Source organism: Palaemon carinicauda, chromosome 39 (genome assembly GCF_036898095.1).
Source record: "Palaemon carinicauda isolate YSFRI2023 chromosome 39, ASM3689809v2, whole genome shotgun sequence".
NCBI lineage: Eukaryota > Metazoa > Arthropoda > Malacostraca > Decapoda > Palaemonidae > Palaemon > Palaemon carinicauda.
The window spans coordinates 47,696,656-47,717,831 of NC_090763.1; the positions used below are offsets into that span (position 1 = coordinate 47,696,656).

The following is a 21,176-nucleotide window of genomic DNA, read 5'->3' on the forward strand; positions in this document are numbered from 1 at the left end:
GTTTGTGTGTGTATGTGTGTTTGTTAATGGTGGTGTTTGTACCTTGTGTATATGTGTGGATAATGTATTGCAGTGTTTACACAGTATATGGCTAGGAATGCATGTAGTGTACAACATGCGTTATATATATATATATATATATATGTATATATAGGCTATTTATATATATATTTATATATATGTATGTATATATATATATGTGTGTATATATATTCATATATATATATATATATATATATAATAATAATAAATTGTGACATGCAATGGACCATCGTATTGTTGCTGAACTATATATATATATATATATATATATATATTTGTTATTGTGTGTTATTATTATTATTATTACTATCCAAGCTACAACCCTAATTGGAAAAGCAAGATGCTATAAGCCCAGGGGCTCCAATAGGGAAAAATAGCCCAGTGAGGAAAGGAAATAAGGAAATAAATAACTGAAGAGAACAAATTAACAATAAATCATTCTAAAAAAAGTAATGTCAAAAGAGATATATCATATATAAACTATTAACAACGTCAACAACAAATATGTTATATATAAACTATAAAAAGACTCATGTCCGCCTGGTCAACAAAAAAGTATTTGCTCCAACTTTGAACTTTTGAAGTTCTACTGATTCAACAACCCGATTAGGAAGATCATTCCACAACTTGGTAACAGCTGGAATAAAACTTCTAGAGTACTGCGTAGTATTGAGTCTTATGATGGAGAAGGCCTGGGTATTAGAATTAACTGCCTGCCTAGTATTACGAACAGGATAGAATTGTCCAGGGAGATCTGAATGTAAAGGATGGTCAGAGTTATGAAAAATCTTATGCAACATGCATAATGAACTAATTGATCGACGGTGCCAGAGATTAATATCTAGATCAGGAATAAGAAATTTAATAGACCGTAAGTTTCTGTCCAACAAATTAAGATGAGAATCAGCAGCTGAAGACCAGACAGGAGAACAATACTCAAAACAAGGTAGAATAAAAGAATTAAAACACTTCTTCAGAATAGATTGATCACCGAATATCTTAAAAGACTTTCTCAATAAGCCAATTTTTTGTGCAATTGAAGAAGACACAGACCTTATATGTTTCTCAAAAGTAAATTTGCTGTCAAGAATCACGCCTAAAATTTTGAAAGAGTCATACAAATTTAAAGAAACATTATCAATACTGAGATCCGGATGTTGAGGAGCCACTGTCCTTGACCTACTTACAATCATACTTTGAGTTTTGTTAGGATTCAACTTCATACCCCATAATTTGCACCATGCACTAATTTTAGCTAAATCTCTATTAAGGGATTCACCAACCCCAGATCTACATTCAGGGGATGGAATTGATGCAAAGAGAGTAGCATCATCTGCATATGCAACAAGCTTATTTTCTAGGCCAAACCACATGTCATGTGTATATAGTATGAAAAGTAATGGGCCAAGAACACTACCCTGTGGAACACCGGATATCACATTCCTATACTCACTATGGTGCCCATCAACAACAACTCTTTGAGATCTACTACTTAAAAAATCAGTAATAATGCTAAGAAACGACCCACCCACTCCCAACTGTTTCAGTTTGAAAACAAGGGCCTCATGATTAACACGGTCAAAGGCAGCACTAAAATCAAGGCCAATCATACGAACTTCCCGACCACAATCAAGGGATTTCTGTACTGCATTGGAGATTGTAAGAAGGGCATCACATGCTCCAAGGCCTTTCCGAAAACCAAATTGCAAACTAGGGAATAGATGATTACCTTCAGCAAACCTATTAAGACGTTTTGCCAGAAGACGTTCAAAAACTTTAGATAATATGGGAGTTATGGAAATTGGGCGGTAATCAGTGGGACTTGAGCTACCACAAACACATTTACATAGAGGAGTAACATTACCAATTCTCCAACAAGTGCTAAAAGCTCCTCTTCTTGCTAACTTGCGTAAAATAACAGATAACTTTGGAGCTAAGAAATCTGCTGTCTTTATAAAAAACAAAGGAAAAATACCATTAGGGTCTACACCTCCATAAGCATCAAGGTCCATCAACAGAGCTTTAATCTCACGAGATCGAAAAGCTAAACTAGTTAGTTTAGCCTCAGGAAAACAGGAATGAGGAAGTTCAAGTTTTTCATTACTCTGTTTACTGTCAAAAACATCAGCCAAAAGGGTTGCCTTTTCCTTTGGACAGTGCGTGACTGAGCCATCTGGTTTAAGTAAAGGAGGAACTGTTGCATCTACACCAAAGAGTGCAGATTTAAGGGTAGACCACCATTTATGTTCCTGAGTTGTACCAGAGAGGGTTTCTTTTATGATTAAATTGTACTCCTTTTCAGTTGAGGCATAAACTCTCTGAGCAAAAGCTCGAAGCTGAGTATAGTTGTTCCAGGTCAAATCTGATCTGTTACCCTTCCAAAGGTGATAGGCCTCCTGCTTCTCCAAATAAGCACGTCTACAATCATCATTGAACCACGGTTTGTCCTTCATTCGGTACCTTAGCACACGAGAAGGGATACGCCTATCAATTATGTTGACTAGATTCTCATTCAAAGGGACAACAGGATCTACACTATTATATAATTGTGACCAATTCAAGCACAAAAGATCATGCAAAATCCCATTCCAGTCTGCTTGGGATTTCATATAAATTTTACAAGAATATGATATATCAGGGACAGGCTGCTCAGTCTTCACTAATAATGAAATCAAGGCATGATCAGAAGTCCCTACTGGAGAACCAACCTTACTAGTTATAACGCCAGGGGAGTCAGTGTATACGAGGTCCAAGCAATTACCAGACCTGTGAGTAGCTTCATTTATGATTTGCTCACAGCCTGATTCCGAGGCAAAGTCTAAAGCTCTTAAGCCATGGCGATCGGTAGGAGAGATAGAACTCAACCACTCCCTATGGTGAGCATTAAAATCACCAACAAAGACAAACGAAGCCTTTCTATCATCTTCTTGTATCTTAGCCATAATGGTAAGAAGACAATCGAAGATAGAATCATCCATGTCTGGATTCCGGTAGATTGAACACAAATAAAAGTTGTTATGCCTGCCACAAACTTTTATTACCTGAATCTCATGACATCCACATTGATAGCAGGACTTATGAGAAGCAGGGTACTCGGTCCTAATATACACCGCCATTCCCCTGGCCCTAGGAATGGAATCACGTTTCAGCATTATTGGCTTCTTAAAACCAGTTATAAGGAGCTCAGATGAGTGCCTCATATTAGAAACCAAAGTTTCTGAGCACAGAAGAATATCATACTGTCTGGACGCAACTGTAAGGTCTCGGATATTTGCATGAAGACCACGAATATTGCAATACAGAAGACGACATTGACGAAATCTAGGACGTACTGGTCCCGGATTTCGCTCAATGTCTCCAGACAGCATAAGAATTAATAGAAATAAAAAAAAGACATCATACTTAAAAACTAGATTAACAAGAATTAAAACAAAAACAATATGTACAGAATAATAATAAAAGTGATTGATGATATCCATAGACTATAGTAAAAAGTCGGAAAAACTGGTCAACATGGAGGAGCCGATACACCATGCAAGGCTAAATACCCTCCAGGATAGCCACTTCAACTGAAGGGAGGACAGTAAGGATGGTTTTGAGAAGAAAAAATCAGAAAAAGGAAAAGACAACCTCTTGATAAACCACCAGGCATCCATGGCCCTTCTATTAAGCCTGCCCAACACCCATTTAAAAAAAAACAAGAGGAAGAAAAAAAATTAGATAGAATAGTGTGCCCAAGTGTATTTATCATTTAATCCACTTCACAAGTTGACACTGAAGCACATCAACATCACGTTGGTCCCCTGCACACAACTACTGGGTTTCTTTCTCTTGAGACTGAAGTCGACCAATCTATTTTTTGACACTCGCGTTTAAGGGAAAAAACAATCGAAGAAAAACAGAGAGGTTTTATGGGCGATCTTGAGGAAAATTGTAGTTGTCTTATGCAAACGAGAATTTTAGTAAAATTAAGGTAATTAACAAGGAGACATTCCAAAATCCAAGAATGTACATGGAGGAGCTTTGTCGTTAAACGGATTCTTGACTCTTTCACCAGTCACTAAAAGTTCTCGCCATCTTCGCCACTTTAAGCCTAACTTACCAATCTCTTAAAGTTTTCACCATCTATGTTATTATTATTATTATTATTATTATTATTATTATTATTATTATTATTATTATTATTATTATTATGATTTATTATTATTTGTATTATTATTATTATTATTATTATTATTATTATTATTATTATTTGCTAAGCTACACCCCTAGTTAGAAAGTATGATGCAGTAATCCGTATAAGGGCTCCAACAGAAAAAGTAGCCCAGTGACGAAAGGAAATGAGAAAACAGATAGAATAGTGTGCCTGACTGTACCCTCAAGCAAGAGAACTCGAATACAAGATATGCCCGACCAGCACTGTCTTTTTATTCACAAGCATGGCAGACTATAAAACTTAATGATAATAGATAAGGCTAAAATGAAATGAACAATTTCATCACAGACGTACGTATTTAACCTTGAAAATAGGATTATAACATTGGAAATTATTCAAATTATATATTGTAGATTTGATTGTATTTATTGGTTGTGAAGTTTGAAAAGTAACGTATCTTCCTAATGAAGAAGTTGAATCCACAGAACCGTGAATCTTCAGAAGTTCAAATTTGCAGCTTATGTTTTAATGTTGAACAAGTTGACATAAGTATCTTTCATAGTTTTATTTTTTTTCTGATTTCCTTTAGTCATCGGGCTATTTCCTTTTTGGAGTCCTTGGGCTTATATCGTCCTGCTTATCCAATTAGGGTTATAGATTAGCTAATAATAATAATAATAATAATAATAATAATAATAATAATAATAATGATAATAATAATATGATGATGATAATGATAATAATAATGATAATGATAATGATGCATCTTTAGCTTCTGAAGACAAGAGAAAATAAACACAATAAGGAATTCCCTTCATTAGTATATTGTAGATTAATGATCTTTGCTAAAACGACTATTCCATATCCTATATAATTCCTTCTTTCTCTGATACTATATTCGAGAGTTTTTAATATTTTTTCTGCAGCTTCATATACTTTCTCAAAGTATGTGCGTGAATTTCTATATTTTTTTCTTGTGCTTTTATTTTGATAAATTGCTATTTTAAATTGCAATCGGATACTTGACCTTGAAGACAAATTCATTCTGAACTTGCATGTAAAATCATCATAATTTTTGAACAATCTTACCTTTTTTAATCATCAAATTGGTGTTAGACGAACGGACTCCTGTAGCAAGGGCTTGGCATGAACCAAAAAAAAAACCTTCCTTTTCCTGCCTGTCTTCTCTTTTCTCAGACTGATTCTACTACTATCTAATATCGCATGAGGGTCTGCCCCTCTCTTTTATTCTTCTCCTGTACTTCTCTTTCTCCCTTTTTCCTTATTCTTTCCCCATCCCGAATACCTGCCTTCTGACTATAAACTGGATTGTATCCAGGGGTACTTATCCTTTCCCCATATTCCCCACTTCCCTATCCTTATCCTTGTTGTTGTTGCATGTAAGGTGTCCATGCAATGAAGAGAGGTGTTGATGTCGTAGATTTTTCTGTTAGAATTAAATTCAATGACTGAGCTTTCTTTACTTATTCCTTACAACTGTTCAAATGTAGTTTTTTTAACCATTGGGAAAATTAATATGGTAGATTGAAACTTCCATTAAAATGACGTTACTTAGTATACATTTTCAGATTTATCACACGAAGTTATCCTTTTCATTATTGAAAAACTTTTAGGCAGCTTTTTTGCTAAAGTTCGGGAAAGATGTGTGACGGCCGAGAGAAAGGTTGTGACTCAAAGGCAGGAAACAATCAACTGAGTAACTTCATTAAAGAACACACTCCTTTATATACAAAACCTCAAGGCAACAGGAATTTTCATGTTCGAGAAACAGACAATGTTAGAGAGGAAAAATGCTGACATGTTTATTCTGGTTCTTTTTAGTGCGAGGGAAGAGCGCAGATACAAGCATAATATATACAAAATAATTTATGTACGATCGTGTGACACACGGTTGGTACAGAGGGTACACTCGGGCACACTGTTCTATTTAGTTTCTCTTCCTCTTGTTATGTTAAAGTTTTTATAGTTTATATAGGAAACATTTATTTTAATGTTACTATTCTTAGAATATTTTATTTTTCCTAATTTCCTTTCCCCACTGGGCTATTTTCCCTGTTGGGGCCCCTGGGCTTATAGCATCGTGCTTTTCCAACTAGGGTTGTAGCTAAGCATTTGATAATAATTATGATAATAATAATAATAATAATAATAATAATAATAATAATCAGTACACTCATACAGATATGTATGTCTGTATTTATAAATGTGCATAGTGTGTAGCATCACAAACTAGAGTCAAGTTAATTATTTTTTTAAATGATTTTCATAGTGATTTGTTAATTTAGAAAGTTTCTCATCACACTTAAAAAGGTAAAACACGCTTTTAATGCCATTCAGCGGACGAGCATCTTGCGTCATCTTCAGGAATGCCAATAGACTCGAAATAACCTTTTGTCGGTGTTCTATTGAATATTGGGACAGATACGTAAGCCATTGATTCGCTAGTTTTTTCAATATTTCTGCTGATTCCTTATTCGATTTTGTGACGTCATCGTACGTGGAGTGAACAACAATTGCAAGGAATGAATAGATATCAGATATCGGAAGTTTTAGCTGTAATGCCACTGTTAAACCACCCTCCTTCTTGACCTTGAGTTTTAGGAGTATCTAATAATAGTAATAATAGTTTAAAGTTTTAAAGGTTTAAAGGTTGCTCATGAATGGCAGAGGCAAGGAACAGTGACACTGCCATAGCAAGCAGGACAATGCCCTAGAGACTGACCATATAGTATATGATCAGCGCCCAAGCCTCCTCTCCACCCAAGCTAGGACCAGGGTGGGCCAGGCAGTGGCTGCTGGTCATATAGTATATGATCAGCGCCCAAGCCTCCTCTCCATCCAAGCTGGGACCAGGGAGGGGCCAGGCAGTGGCTTTTGATGACTCAGCAGATAGACCTATAGGTTCCCCCAAACCCCCCCCCCAACCTTAGCTCACAAGGATAGTAAGGTTGCAGACACTAATGGCACTAACGAGTTTGAGCGGGACTCGAACACCCAGACTGGCGATCACCAGGCAGAGACGTTACCAATCAGGCCACAACAAGCCAAAGTTATATTAATAATAGTCATTATAGCATCTTGCCCTTAGCTGCTCACGGAGAATCAATTGGGACATTTGGAAAATTACGAAAGTTTCAAGGACAAAACTTTTCAAACCTTCCCCTTAACCTAAAAAAGAAAAAAAAATACCTAAGGCCAGAGCAGATCAATACCTCAGGTATTTGGTATGTCACTGTACTTCATCACAGGTAATAAAAGAACAATCGTTGTGTATGATCATGACCGTGTGGAGCAGCGCTAAATTGCCGCAGTGAATTATGACTCGTTTCTCATAGGTGCAGTTTTGCCTGCTTGGTTGTGATACTGTTGCGCAGAGTAGCCAGGAAACAGGCTAACCTTTCGTATCGATGTTCAGCAATTCATTCTCTCTCTCTCTCTCTCTCTCTCTCTCTCTCTCTCTCACACAAAATGTATGTATGTATATTGAACGTATGTCATTGTTTAGCTCTCTCTCTCTCTCTCTCTCTCTCTCTCTCTCTCTCTAACGAAATGTATATATATTGAATTTATGTCATTGTTTAGCTCTCTCTCTCTCTCTCTCTCTCTCTCTCTCACACAAAATGTATGTATGTATATTGAACGTATGTCATTGTTTAGCTCTCTCTCTCTCTCTCTCTCTCTCTCTCTCTCTAACGAAATGTATATATATTGAATTTATGTCATTGTTTAGCTCTCTCTCTCTCTCTCTCTCTCTCTCTCACACACACAAAATGTATGTATATTGAACTTATGTCATTGTTTAGCTCTCTCTCTCTCTCTCTCTCTCTCTCTCTAACGAAATGTATATATATTGAATTTATGTCATTGTTTAGCTCTCTCTCTCTCTCTCTCTCTCTCTCTCTCTCTCTAACGAAATGTATGTATGTATATTGAACTTATGTCATTGTTTATGAGTTATGAATAGAAGATATGCTCCATGTACGAGAGAGAGAGAGAGAGAGAGAGAGAGAGAGAGAGAGAGAGAGAGAATGTTCTACTCAGCTGATACTTTTATGGCACCAGTACTCCGTACTTCGTCTAAGGCTCTAAGCGCTGTGTTCCTTTCACATTATGCACTGACCGCTACTGGGTAACCTTCACTCAGAGCTACCAACTAACGATGTTTATCACAAAATTCACAACGACTGTTCAGCTCTGTGCGTATTACACGGAGGACATTGCGAGTTGCACTTGCAGCGAAATAAAGATCTTTCAGAGATCTTATATAGTTCTCCAAAGAGCGTGACTCGAAGTCTTTCGCCCGAGGAACATAATGAGATGTCAGTTTTGCAATGCTGATTCTGTGGTGAGCGACTTCGTCTACAAAATTCATGATGACATTCGTTCGTTTGTTACATTTTGCTGTTTAAGATTACGGTTAAATGTTGATACAAGGGAATGGTTTAATCCTGCCAGGATTATCATGTATAGTTTGAATGGATTGGATGAAAACGTCAATAGATCTTTTAAGGTTTACGAGACTTAGGCCTACTTTGTCAAGTTTCTTTTATGCTTATTAGAACTCCTGTTCTACACACACGACAGAGAGAGAGAGAGAGAGAGAGAGAGAGAGAGAGAGACCCCGTAATTGAAGGGAGCAACAGTATTGGACTGGGGGCTTGTATCTAATCTGTAAGTCGCCGTTATTAATTCCTTTACTGCATTAGTGAGTCACGCGAATGAATTTGCTATTCCGTTCAGCCGGCTTATAATAATCGAAGGAAAAATACTGTTATCGCGACCCTGAAATTGTATTAGGTTATTTAGCAATTTCATCATTGTGATTCGTGTATATATATATATATATATATATATGTATGTATGTATGTATATTTGGTGACTTCCACACCACACACACAGGCAAATATACAATGTTTCCTTTTCCTTCCATCCTACTGTAGTGAAATTGCCATTGGCACCGGCTTTGTAAAAGGAGGTTCTATGTCATTTAAGGAACATTTCCTCCTACCAAGGGGTTCACAACCCTCAACTAGGTCCTCTTCTGCCTTGTAGCTTGGCTGGTAGTAGTGGTAGGACCAGTAGTAAAAAATGATAACAATATCTGTAATCTAAACCTTTGTCCCATGCCAGTGTAGCATTATTATTATTATTATTACTAGACAAGCTACAACCCTAATAGGAAAAGCAAGATGCTATAAACCCAAGGGCCCCAACAGGGAAAAATAGCCCAGTGAGGAAAGGAAATAAGGAAATAAATGAATGATGAGAATAAATTAACAATATATCATTCTAGAAACAGTAACAGCGTCAAAACAGATATGTCCTATATAAACTTTTAACAACGTCAAAAACAGATATGTCATATATAAACAATAAAAAGACTCATGTCAGCCTGGTCAACATAAAAACATTTGCTCCAACTTTGAAATTTTTGGCCCAAGTTGTAACGTCTTTAAATAATTCCGGCTTACCTGAAATTACATATAAGAATCAGGCTATATATCAGATTGATGTTACTGTATGGACATGAGTCGTGGTATGACAAACAATATTCAACAGATTTTGTAGATTTGAGAACAAAACCCTCAGAAGAATATTGGGAGTTAAATGACAGGACTGGATTATAAATGAAACTATAAGAGAGATTATTCAAGTGCCACATGTGGATGAGATCATGGTGAAGGGTAGATTGATATGGTTTGGGCATGCTCTTCGCACTCCCCGAGAGAGATTAGTTCAACAAACTTTCAGTTGGGCTCCACAAGGCACTAGAAGAGTTGGATGACCCAGGCCCATATGGCTGAGGACTATGAAACGTGAAGTAGGAGTTGATGAATGGAGTATTGAATTAAAAGCTCAATATAGAGACGACTGGCGAAATATAACCGCGGCCCTTTGCGTTAATAGGCGTAGGAGGATATATATATATATATATATATATATATATATATATATATATATATATATATATATATATATATATATATATATATATATATATTATACATATATATCTGTGTGCGTAAAAATCACAGGAAAACGTGATGCTCAGATGCAGAAGAACCACAGGGAAAATGAGTTCTTCTGCATATATCTGTGTGTGTGCATACAGGGTATACAAGTTATGAATGGTTGATTTATGCATATTAGGGATAGGGAAGAAAAACGGCAGAAACTGATAAAACAAATTTGGGTGTTTGCAAAAAGAGGAAGGTTGTGAGTAAAGGTAAGCAAGGAAGACAAACCCGTGAATGCTAATATGATAGAAAACTGAGATGTCATTGCCAATGGGTATTACAGAGTAAACATAGTGAATAGTGATAGGGTGATGAAATAGGAGACTTAAAATAGGTGAAGCAAAAAAGATAGCAGGGTGTGTGCAAACGCTAAGGAAGAGACTGCGCTTATTTGTGGAATTCAAGTTGGGAAGATGCAAAGGGATTATAGCCTATATTGAATGTTTTACTTGTTTTAAGTTTAAATCCAACCCTCCACTGAAGTCGAGTGAACTACTTCTCGGGCGGCTCTATATCAATCATCTAACGAAACATTTACCATTATAACTTATACAATTCTTTGATTGTAGGATCTTCCAAATCATATGATCTTGTGAAATGTGAATGAGAAAAAGTTTTAAAGCTGTATAGATGAAGCATTTGCAAAGTAAGTGTAGGCCTACCCTATGAAGGGGAAAATGCGTAGGTGAGATAGAAGTGGTAAAAAAAGGTTATATAGCAGACTAATGGATAAAAGTATTTTGTTAATAGTTTATATATGACATATCTGTTTTGAAGCTGTTATTGTTTTTAGAATGATATATTGTTAATTTGTTCTCATCATTTATTTATTCCCTTATTTCCTTTCCTCACTGGGCTATTTTACCCTGTTGGAGCCCTTGGGCTTATAACATCTTGCTTTTCCAACTAGGTTTGTAGCTTAGCTAATAACAACAACAACAACAACAACAACAACAACAACAACAACAACAACAATAATAATAATAATAATAATAATAATAATAATAAAATGTTTTGATGACGTACATTGGTAACTATTGAAATCTGTGTATGCATTCCTCACAAGCCGTAACTAGTCCACTGCAGGACAAAGGCCTCAGACATGTCCCACTCGTGTCTATATGGTCTTTCTATGTTAGTCTGTACTCGCAAATTTATTGGTTCGCAATCCATTGTCTTTCTCTTCCTTCCCCTGATACGATTGCAATCTGTAGGGATTCATTCTGTTATGCTTAATGTCCATCTATTATCTATCGTTTTCATTCTATGTCCTGCCCATGTCTATTTCTTTCTCTTGAATGTTGCTAGAATATTTTCTACTAGTCTGTCTCTAGTGTTAATCACATCGTTGATCTTTCCATAACTCGTTTGCAGTCTCTAGGAATCCATTCGGTTATCCTTAATGTCCATCTATTATTTGTCATTCTCATTATATGTCCTGCCCATGTCTATTTCTTTTTCTTGTTAAAATATCCTCTGCTTTAATTTGCTCTCTTATCCACGTTGCTTTATATGTCTCTTAGTGTCATTCCCATAATTATACTTTGCATAGCTCTTTGAGTTGCATATGTTACGCAAAATGTGGATAATTGCCAAATGTGTACATTTTGCAATTAATTTTGCCTATTGAGTACAATTTGCAGGCACCAAGCGCTGCAAATTGTACACAATAGGCAAAATTAATTGCAAAATGTACACATTTGGAAATTATCCACATTTTGCGCAACATATACACTATATAGTGAAAAATTATGTGTATAATCAAGAAGTATTAGGTGGGAGGAGGACAGGAAGACTTTAAAATGTTGGGTATGTGAAAAAGGTTTTTGAAAAAAAAAAAAAACAATAACATCCAGGGAGAGTGATAGTGAAGGTTAGTACACTATTGATAATTCATGGGATAAAATCTATGAAGCAGTAGTGTTGTATGGGCCTTTTTTGTAAGATTTTCATCCTCTATTCAACATTTGGAATAGGAATTTGACATAACCACTTGCTTTTAGTCACTTTCTGTAGGGGAAATGGCGTGTAGTGTTTATCATCATCATCAGCCGTTGTAGTCCACTGCAGGAGAAAGGCCTCAGCCGTGTCCTTCCACTCGAGTCTGTTTATGGTGTCTATGCCAGTTATACCCTCAGATTTTCTTATAAATATAATGTGTGTGTATATATATATATATATATATATATATATATATATATATATATATATATATATATATATATATATATATATATATGTGTGTGTGTGTGTGTGTGTGTGTAAAGTTGCATGCCTGACCGTAAGCTCTGGATATATAGACGAGCCCTTTTTTTTCTTTATATGCCTGTTATTATAACAAACCAGGTAGCTAAAACTCCTGAGACCATCCCAGTGAATGTCGCAGCCATGTAATCATAAGTTTTGAAACTTTTCCTGAATTATTAAAATGTTATTAATTACAAAGCCATGAAAATTACGTTCACCCGAGGGAAGGGGGCAGGGGGTGGGGGGCGAGGGAGGTGACTTCATCGCAAACAAGCAACTAAACTATTGATCAGGCCACGTTGCATCACTGCGAACATGAGTCTATGCAACTCTATGGACATGAGTTAGTTACCTCAAGTCAGTGGGTACGAGTCTATGAACATGATACTTTGAACAAAATCCATGACCAGGAGTCTTTGAATGCCAGGTAATAAGCGTAGCTTAATCATTAGTCTACTTAGTTATGTCTGCAAACACGCGTGTTTATGGACATACCTGAGCACGAGTCTATGTCGTGTGCTGTTTTGCATATAGATGCAAGAGGTGGGGTTGGAAGATTAAACAAGGCCATGCATAGTGCATGCACCTGGCGAAAATATTATGATGATCATGATGACGATAGAGGGTGGAATTCATCTGGGGGGAAGGCGACAGTGTCTTGTGGGGAGGTGACTTCTACAGTCGTGCATTAAAAGACCTCTCTCTCTCTCTCTCTCTCTCTCTCTCTCTCTCTCTCTCTCTCTCTCTCTCTCATAACATCGCAACGCGGCCCTTGTCGCAGCTGAGTTGCCCAGGTCATGAAAGTGCTATCCTCATTGCCACACAAATCATTTAGACGAATGCTTAGCTGCAGTTCCAGTGCCATTTCAATTGAGTTATTGCTCTCTCTCTCTCTCTCTCTCTCTCTCTCTCTCTCTCTCTCTCTCTCTCTCTCTCTCTCTCAGGTCATACAGTAATTTGTATTTTCATGGGTTTATCGTGATGCCTTTTCGTAATACGTCTGTTTGTGCCCTGACCTTACTCTTAATGGCACTGAAAGCGAGTAGACAGTGCCAGCCTGCCAGGACAAGACAGGATGGGAAGAGGAGGGGGACCGGGGCCCCGGGGTGACTATAGTGTTGGATACATAAATGCCAAATGAGCGGGTGGGGGCGGAGTAGGAGACAAGGGAAATAGAAGGACGATTGTTCTTTCTCTATTTAGAAAGACCTCTCAACACTGTGCGTGAATATAGACTTCTTCGCCATATCCAGCCTTTACCAGACTTCTGACCTTCACTTTGAGTATGGCAATATGCTGTTAACTGCAACACCTGCTATAAGTCTTGTTAAAATAGTGACACCTCTTCAAGCACTCGAGAAACCTCCCCCTCCTTCTTAAACTTCCCCCCACCCCCCACCCACCCATACTTGTCAGACAGTATCAGGAACCTTCATAATATTTCAATCGAATTCTTAAGAATTCGTAACTATTGTGTAGTTTTTTAGGATATTCCTTATATTAACCACATTGAATTTCTCCCTTTGTTTCATCCTTTAATGAATTGCAGAGTGTAGGTGCGAGATGTGAGTTTTCATCTCCTGTTGTTGGCACTTGGCGTTCAAGTTTGCTTTTACTTTTTAAAAGTTGGCTAGAATTTATGACTATTAATTACTTATTTCGTTTAATAAATTGGTAACCTATCACACTTTTCTTTATGTGTATATATCAGAAAGATATGCGGTATAGCGGATGTGAAAAATTAAGAAAACTGATAAACCACAAGAAAAAGTAATGTGGTAAGAAAATACTGATTGGCAACTGCAAGGTCGAGTCATCAGACTATCGTATTTGAGGGTTACTGAAATAAACATCGGGCTTTTCACAATGTTCTTCATATTTTAAAGATTACATAAATTTAATAATGGTATAAAACGATTTTACAGTGTACGAAACATAGATTTAGTATCACCTAATTAGAAGAATGGGGTGCCAGATATGCACGGATGTCTTACCTTTGCCCTCGTTATTACGAAAACAGGAAGTCTGTAATCAATTTGTATGTCAAACTACTCATATTAATTACATTTTAATGATGAAAATGTGTAAATTACTGATCAAAGTAACAATTGAGATCTGGAATGTGTCCTTGACTGAAATAGTAGCGAATAGTAACGGGGTCCAACACTAGAACCCCGTTATAAGAACCTTTGTATTTGTTGTAGGTGATGGAAATTAGTTGTGAAACATTTCGATTTTAATACTGTATTTTGTCATTTCAGGAAGATCACCCCGGGGCTGATGCCTCCTGGATCTCCTGGCACCTACCGGAAAAAATCAGCGTCCGTGGACCTTCCCGCGGCCTTACAGCAGCTGCCCCGGCCACACCGAGGGAGCATTTCTGGCGAGTCCAAAATGGCCGAAGACAAACCTTGGCCTAATACGAAAGAGGACTACGACTTACGTGAAGTAATAGGTAAGATTTTTCATATGCCAAAGGGACTATGAATGGTCCAGGTAAACGTGTGTGCGAGTGAAATGAGCCCAGAGGCAGTAATAGTGACCTAAAAAGGTATGGCAAATCGGTGGTTGGTGGTGTCGTTTCGTGGTCGTGGCCCCTCCCGGCCCATGCATGTTTTGATGCGTGTGTCAAACGAGTGTCATATCTCGGTGCCATAACTAGATTTTTAGTCAAGGGACCAGCAAGCGAAACTGTTCGTGCCTAATGTTCAAAAGAGAAACATCCGGTTGGGGAGAAGATCCCGGGGCGGATATGACACTGTTTTCCCAGGTTCAGTGATGTGCCCGTTTTCTCTAATGCCTCTGTCGCGTCGTCTGCTGGAAGGACCTTATTTATTATGACCCGCTGTGGGACTTTCAAGACATGCCGTTGTTGAAATGGAAGAAAAAATAAATAAAAATGTGTTTTGGTAGTATAAAAAAGTGTCCTCAGTCCATTTACAAAGTTTGGCAATAGCTAGCATTGCTATGTCTGTCGCGTCGTCTGCTGGCCACTCTTGGAAGGACCTTATTTATTATGACCCACTGTAGGACTCTTTCAAGACATGCCTTTGTTGAATTGAAAGGAAAATGAAATAAAAATGTGTATTGGAAATATAAAAATGTGTGTCCAATCCATTTACGAAGTTTGTCATAGGCTTGCATTGCACTCACAGCATGATCACATGACTTGGGATACTTTTTCTTATGTTGGATAAAAATGTGAATAAAATGTTATTCAGAATGTGGCGTCTGTACTAGTTCAAATGTATGACTATTCACATATAGGCCTGTTGGGTTAGAAAGTATATTTGGATAATGAATGTGGAAGGTTCTAGTTGTCAGGTACTAAAGATTCAGAATGTGACATTTAGTCCACTAAAAATGTAAACATCGTTTTAAATTCCACACAAAGATTAAAACAAGTTATGAGAAAGGATGATATTGCAAAATGATTAAAAATTTTGTAGTATAGGCTATTCAAGAATTGTTCTTCATCACCAAAATGATTGAAGACCATGTTCATGTTTATAGTATTTTGTGGAAAATTGCAGGTAGGAATAATCCTATTGGAAATTTATGTGATACATCAAGCGGAAGTTTAATAACTGTATACTGCTCTAATTTCTTTTCATATTGGTATTGCTAGTTTAAAAGTTTTCATTCTAGGCAATTTCATGTGTTAGCTTAGTGATGTTCAAACCCTATCAATTGGATTTTAATTTTACTTAATTATTGGAAAACAAGAATTATTAGTTTCAGTTATTTTCATAAATACCTTGGTTAGTTGAATCAGGTCAGTAATATTGCAGTTAAAACCAGGCAAGAATATTTAGTTTTTTCCTTATATCGTCTCTAGCTCCTATTTCTGAATAGAATATGAACGATGAACGTAGCCTAATGACAAAATTGGGTTATAGAATGCTTTCAAGGTGATACTGCTTCTTAGATGAGATTAGGAAGTGAAAGAGGAGGGTTACAGAACATAAATTCCGTCCAGCAAGTAAGGAAGACTCGGTTCCCTATGTTAGGTTAGGTGGATCCCTCTCTTTTCTATTCATTTCTGTGTTATTCCCTTAGATAAGACCTTGATTTCACAATGATTTCCCTTCATATTTTCCTCTGAAGAGTTCTTTATCAGAAAATACCAATTTCCGAAGGAAATTGAGGTTCTATTTGTTCGTAAAACACTGTTAGGTAGAAAAATAGGATCTTAATGTCGTGAATCAAGCTCGGGTTTAAACTGTAAATATACCATTAGATCCTGCAGGTTTTCTTTATCAAATTGGTTCTTGTAGGTTTGGTTTCTGTTGTGGAAGTGTATAATCTTGGTTATACTGTAATAATTTTCCTCTTTTAGTTAGATTTCTCGCACTGTACACTTCAAACTTGGGAAAATATTAGATTTAGTACTTTCATGAAAATTTAAGATTTGGGAATTTGACGGATGATTCTTTAAAGAGAAACGATAGCTGTCCGTTCAGCATAATTCAGAGATTATTGTATGACTTCGGCCAAATGAGAGAATTTTCTCTTGAGGTTTCAATTACGTTAGAGAAAATATTGAAAACCATAATGATAACAAGGATAAATGTGTTCTTGTATTAAAACAGTCCATATAATAGTGTGTACATGCTGGGTTGCATTAAGCATAATCAGTCAAATCAAGTAAGATTTTTCTTGGTCTTTATCTGTCAGTATTGAAATGACTTTAATTAAAATTCTGTTTTTTGTGGTCTTTATCTGTTTTTAATTATAATGGCTTAACCTGGGCTTTGGTGCTGTGATAATTGCCAAGTTGATAGAGATATTATTTGAAAAAAAAAAGGTTAGGGTAAGTCACAATTATATTTACATATTTTATAGGAATCCAGATAAAAATAACCTTTGATTGAAGAGAATGAAGGGAAACTGATTTTGAAATTTTTAAGACATTTTGATTTCTCTATTTCTTTAAAGTTTTTCTTTTTACACTAGTGGTAGTGCAAGCTAAATGTTTCTTTGAGACAAGACCAATATTACAGAAGTGTATTGGAAAGTACACTCAAACATTCTTTCTGTCGTTTAGACTGTACAGTCCTCAAAATCAATTGTATCTACAGTATTCCAATAACGCGATAAAGGTAGCTGTCAATCTGTATAGGGGTTAGGCAACAGAGACTACTGGGAAGACAAAATAACTTACAAAATTTTGGTAATGAAAGTCAGCAGACGACGCGTCCAAGAGTGGCCAGCAGACGACGCGTCCAAGAGTGGCCAGCAGACGACGCGTCCAAGAGTGGCCAGCAGACGACGCAAACTTTGTAAATGGACTGAGGACACAGAAGCTTAAGAAAAGGGGAAGATGCATTATTATTTGGTTGTGTCAAATGAAAATTTTTCCTTTTGAGATATGTTGTACATCAATGCGTAGAATATAGAGATCAACTTTTGATAGCATTTGTGGACTATGAAGGTCTGGTTAGCTCGTAACCCAAACCAGTTGACTATCCCCGATGTGCTGTCAAGTAACACCCAAAATAATTTGTTACATTGTTTTCTTTCATTTCTATAGTTTCATTGTAGTTTATATTACTGTAAAAGGTTAATTATACGTTACTATCACTTCTACAGTACACTAATTCAGTGTGGTACTGAAGGTAAGACTGGTAACTCGTACGTTGTCGTCACACTACCTGTTGTATAGATAACAATAAAAACAGTTCTTCCTAACTATACAACACTCGGTGATACTGTAGTGTATATCACCGTAATATGTGTACATTACCTGTACTATTGCTATAGTACAGCTTAATTAACTCATCACTGTCCTTGCCCATTCGCCTCGCCACTCTGCCAACAAGTCACCCAATACATATGAACCTACCTGTATATAGTTTGTATACTGTACAGTACTGTAGTTCTTTTTCAATGAATGTATATATGTGCAGTATATTAACTAATACATACAGTGTTGTGCCACCGCTACTGTACGTACAGGTAGAACATCCTAAGTATATACAGTACTGTAAAAAAAAGGATTTTACGGTTCACATACAACACCACTTACCGATTACAAAGTATTTCTACTCTTGATATTGTGATGCATAATACGCTTTAACTAGACATAATAGAAGCGTATTTAATATGTACAATACATTGAAGGGTTTTGCTGTATTCCACATTCTTCACACTCTCCACCATATGCGACATCTAACCAAACTTTTGAAGTGATGCCTTGATCCTTTTTGCCAGGTTCATCACCCTTTGCTGCCTATGCTTGCTTGTTAAATAAGCTCACAGTATTCATCAAGGTCTTCCTCGGTCAGCTCCTCCTCATGCTCATTAAGCATCTTCACGGCAATTCCTCAGCCACTTCCTTTGTCTGCCACTTTTTGTGCTAAGGTCATGATCTTCTTGACCTGTTTAAAGACCTTTACATTACATAGTTGAAGCATAGACGTTTCCACCAGGCATTTACCGTCGGGGATTTGAGGTTGCTGAATGGTTTCTAAATAAGAGAGAGTGAGTCTGTAATTTTGAAACCCATTCAGTACTTATGACTTTGAGGCCAGTAATGTTATCCTTGGCTGCTTGAAGTTGTGCCATCACATGTCTGGTGTATAGTAATGGGCCTTAGAGTTTTTGATGACTCCCTGGTCCATCAGCTGGATGAACGAAGTGGTATTGAGAGGAAAGAACGCCACCTCCATGTTACGTTGCCATTCAGTATCGGGATGGAGGTTGGGTATCTCCGAGTATTATTAAGGGTACTGCTCAACCTCCAGCAGGAAGCAGTGATGAAACCAGTCGAGGAAGAGATCGCTTGTCATCCACACCTAATGCATTTAGTATACTGGAGGCTTGTTCTTTTTTTCGTGCTGAGGGGCAAGGGGGTTGGCTGACTTGTAACTGAAGCCAGGCATTACTGCTTAAAATTTACACACAAGGGGAGACAAAGGAAAAGACAATTATTAGAATGGGGTTAAGGGACAGATGTCGGTTAAATATTTTATGAAGTATACTAAATATAATTTGCACAAATATAACTTAAGAAATGAAAAGGAAATATATACATTTAAATCAGAGAAATAAAAAGAAATGTACTACTAACAGTTAGCGTACCTGCCCTTTGCTGTCCTGAACCCAGGAGCATGGTGTTTTTTTTTTTTTAATACCCAAGTTTCTTCAACACATCATGGTGTTTTCTTTAAGAATGTAAATTACTCACCAGAGTTGTTTTGCATTGCAGAAGTTTATATGTACACACTAACTAGTGTTCATTTTCAGTTATGTAAAGCATACATACAGTATTGAAAACTTTTTTTTAATAAAGTATGGATAAAATTTTCATCAAAATCTTTACAGCATTATACACATAGTGCATAAACTTATTAGTTTCATCCTTGTTCTACCCATACTCTGGCTTGTATCCCTTGGATGATCTCGTAATGTTCCGCAGGAAAAGCTTTCTCTGCCTTGTGGTCCATAGACCCTGAATCTTGTTATTTTGATGTTCTGTAATTAAAAATGGCACTTGAACTTCTCAAATCAATCTTTGCTGGCTTGGAAAGGCATAGATGTGGCAACTTGACTGGTGGTTGGCATCTCGCATTTGGCTTTCTCCCGAATGATGAGTGAGTCAATGGCTACTCCTTTACATACTGATGCTTGATCCACAAATAAAGCATTTTCCATACGGATTGTGTTCTTGTCCTTCACCCTTCAGATTCTTCGCACTGCGTGGCCATTTGCCGTCACAGCAGCACGAGCCTTCTTCACATTTTTCTCCATATATTTCACAGGGCTACTCACGTTCAGTCCCAAAGCTCAGTCTACAGGTATAAGAGGCCATCCATCTTTGCACTTAAGTAGCTCTATCTTCTGTTCAAGAATCTCCACCTTCCTCTGCCACTTTGAGCTAATTTTCTATGATGAACCTCCTTTAGAGGCCATGGTATATTTTAAGAAAGAGCACTTGGTGCTAGACAAATGCAATGACAGATGCAGCAATACAGGGAGTGAGCCAGAGAAGTGGAATTGTGCAATAAGGGATGTGGCGTGAGGCCTGGTGGTGTGGAAAATATTGAGCTAATTGATTTACATTTCTGATAGAATAAACATTGCTTGTAGTGACGTACCTATGTAGCCTACCCATTTCTAACCATGTGGCATATTATGCTAGGTATACATCATTAAGGCACAACATGACTTCGGTAAATTATTAATTACAGTATTATTGTAAATGCTGAAGTTGTCAAATATAGTCGGGTGTAATTAATGAAATGTACTTATACAGTATGCAGTGCTGTTATGCAAATTTTTGGGGAGGGAAGGAATACAGTTTATTAGAATATTATGGTCTCTGATCTAACTGTACTGTCAGAACTTATTAAGAACACCCACTTTGATTTGTTCCATAACTGGAATACAAACCTACGCTATTTATTAGGGGAATTACTTTCGCCGAAGCTGAAAGGGTGAGCCATTAAAATTTTAGCGAAGGTTAACTACCTATTCTGCTAGTTAGGTGGGTAAGGGGGTAGCTTGCTATCATTCACGCTCACACCTGTGATTTAGCTCACTTTGTTTTTGGCTCGGATGGTGAACGGTCGTTGCCGTTCTTCATCCTCACCAAGTTATTTTGGACTACCATTACAGTAATTGCTTTTTGTCTGTCGAAGAAGTCAAAGTGGGATATTTTTCGTCAAGTAGTAGCGTAGGCCCTTTAATTG

At 37.0% G+C, this 21,176-nt stretch overlaps 1 protein-coding gene across 8 annotated transcripts in view; it reads left to right on the plus strand.

The window, feature by feature from the left end:
• fray (frayed) overlaps positions 1-21,176 on the plus strand; it is a 506,360-nt gene that overhangs the window by 426,340 nt on the left and 58,844 nt on the right. For all 8 annotated transcript variants that reach the window (XM_068362883.1, XM_068362880.1, XM_068362879.1 and 5 more), the window contains one exon: positions 14,745-14,938. In XM_068362883.1, the coding sequence (XP_068218984.1) occupies positions 14,745-14,938 (194 nt within the window). The remainder of the gene's footprint in view (positions 1-14,744; positions 14,939-21,176) is intronic.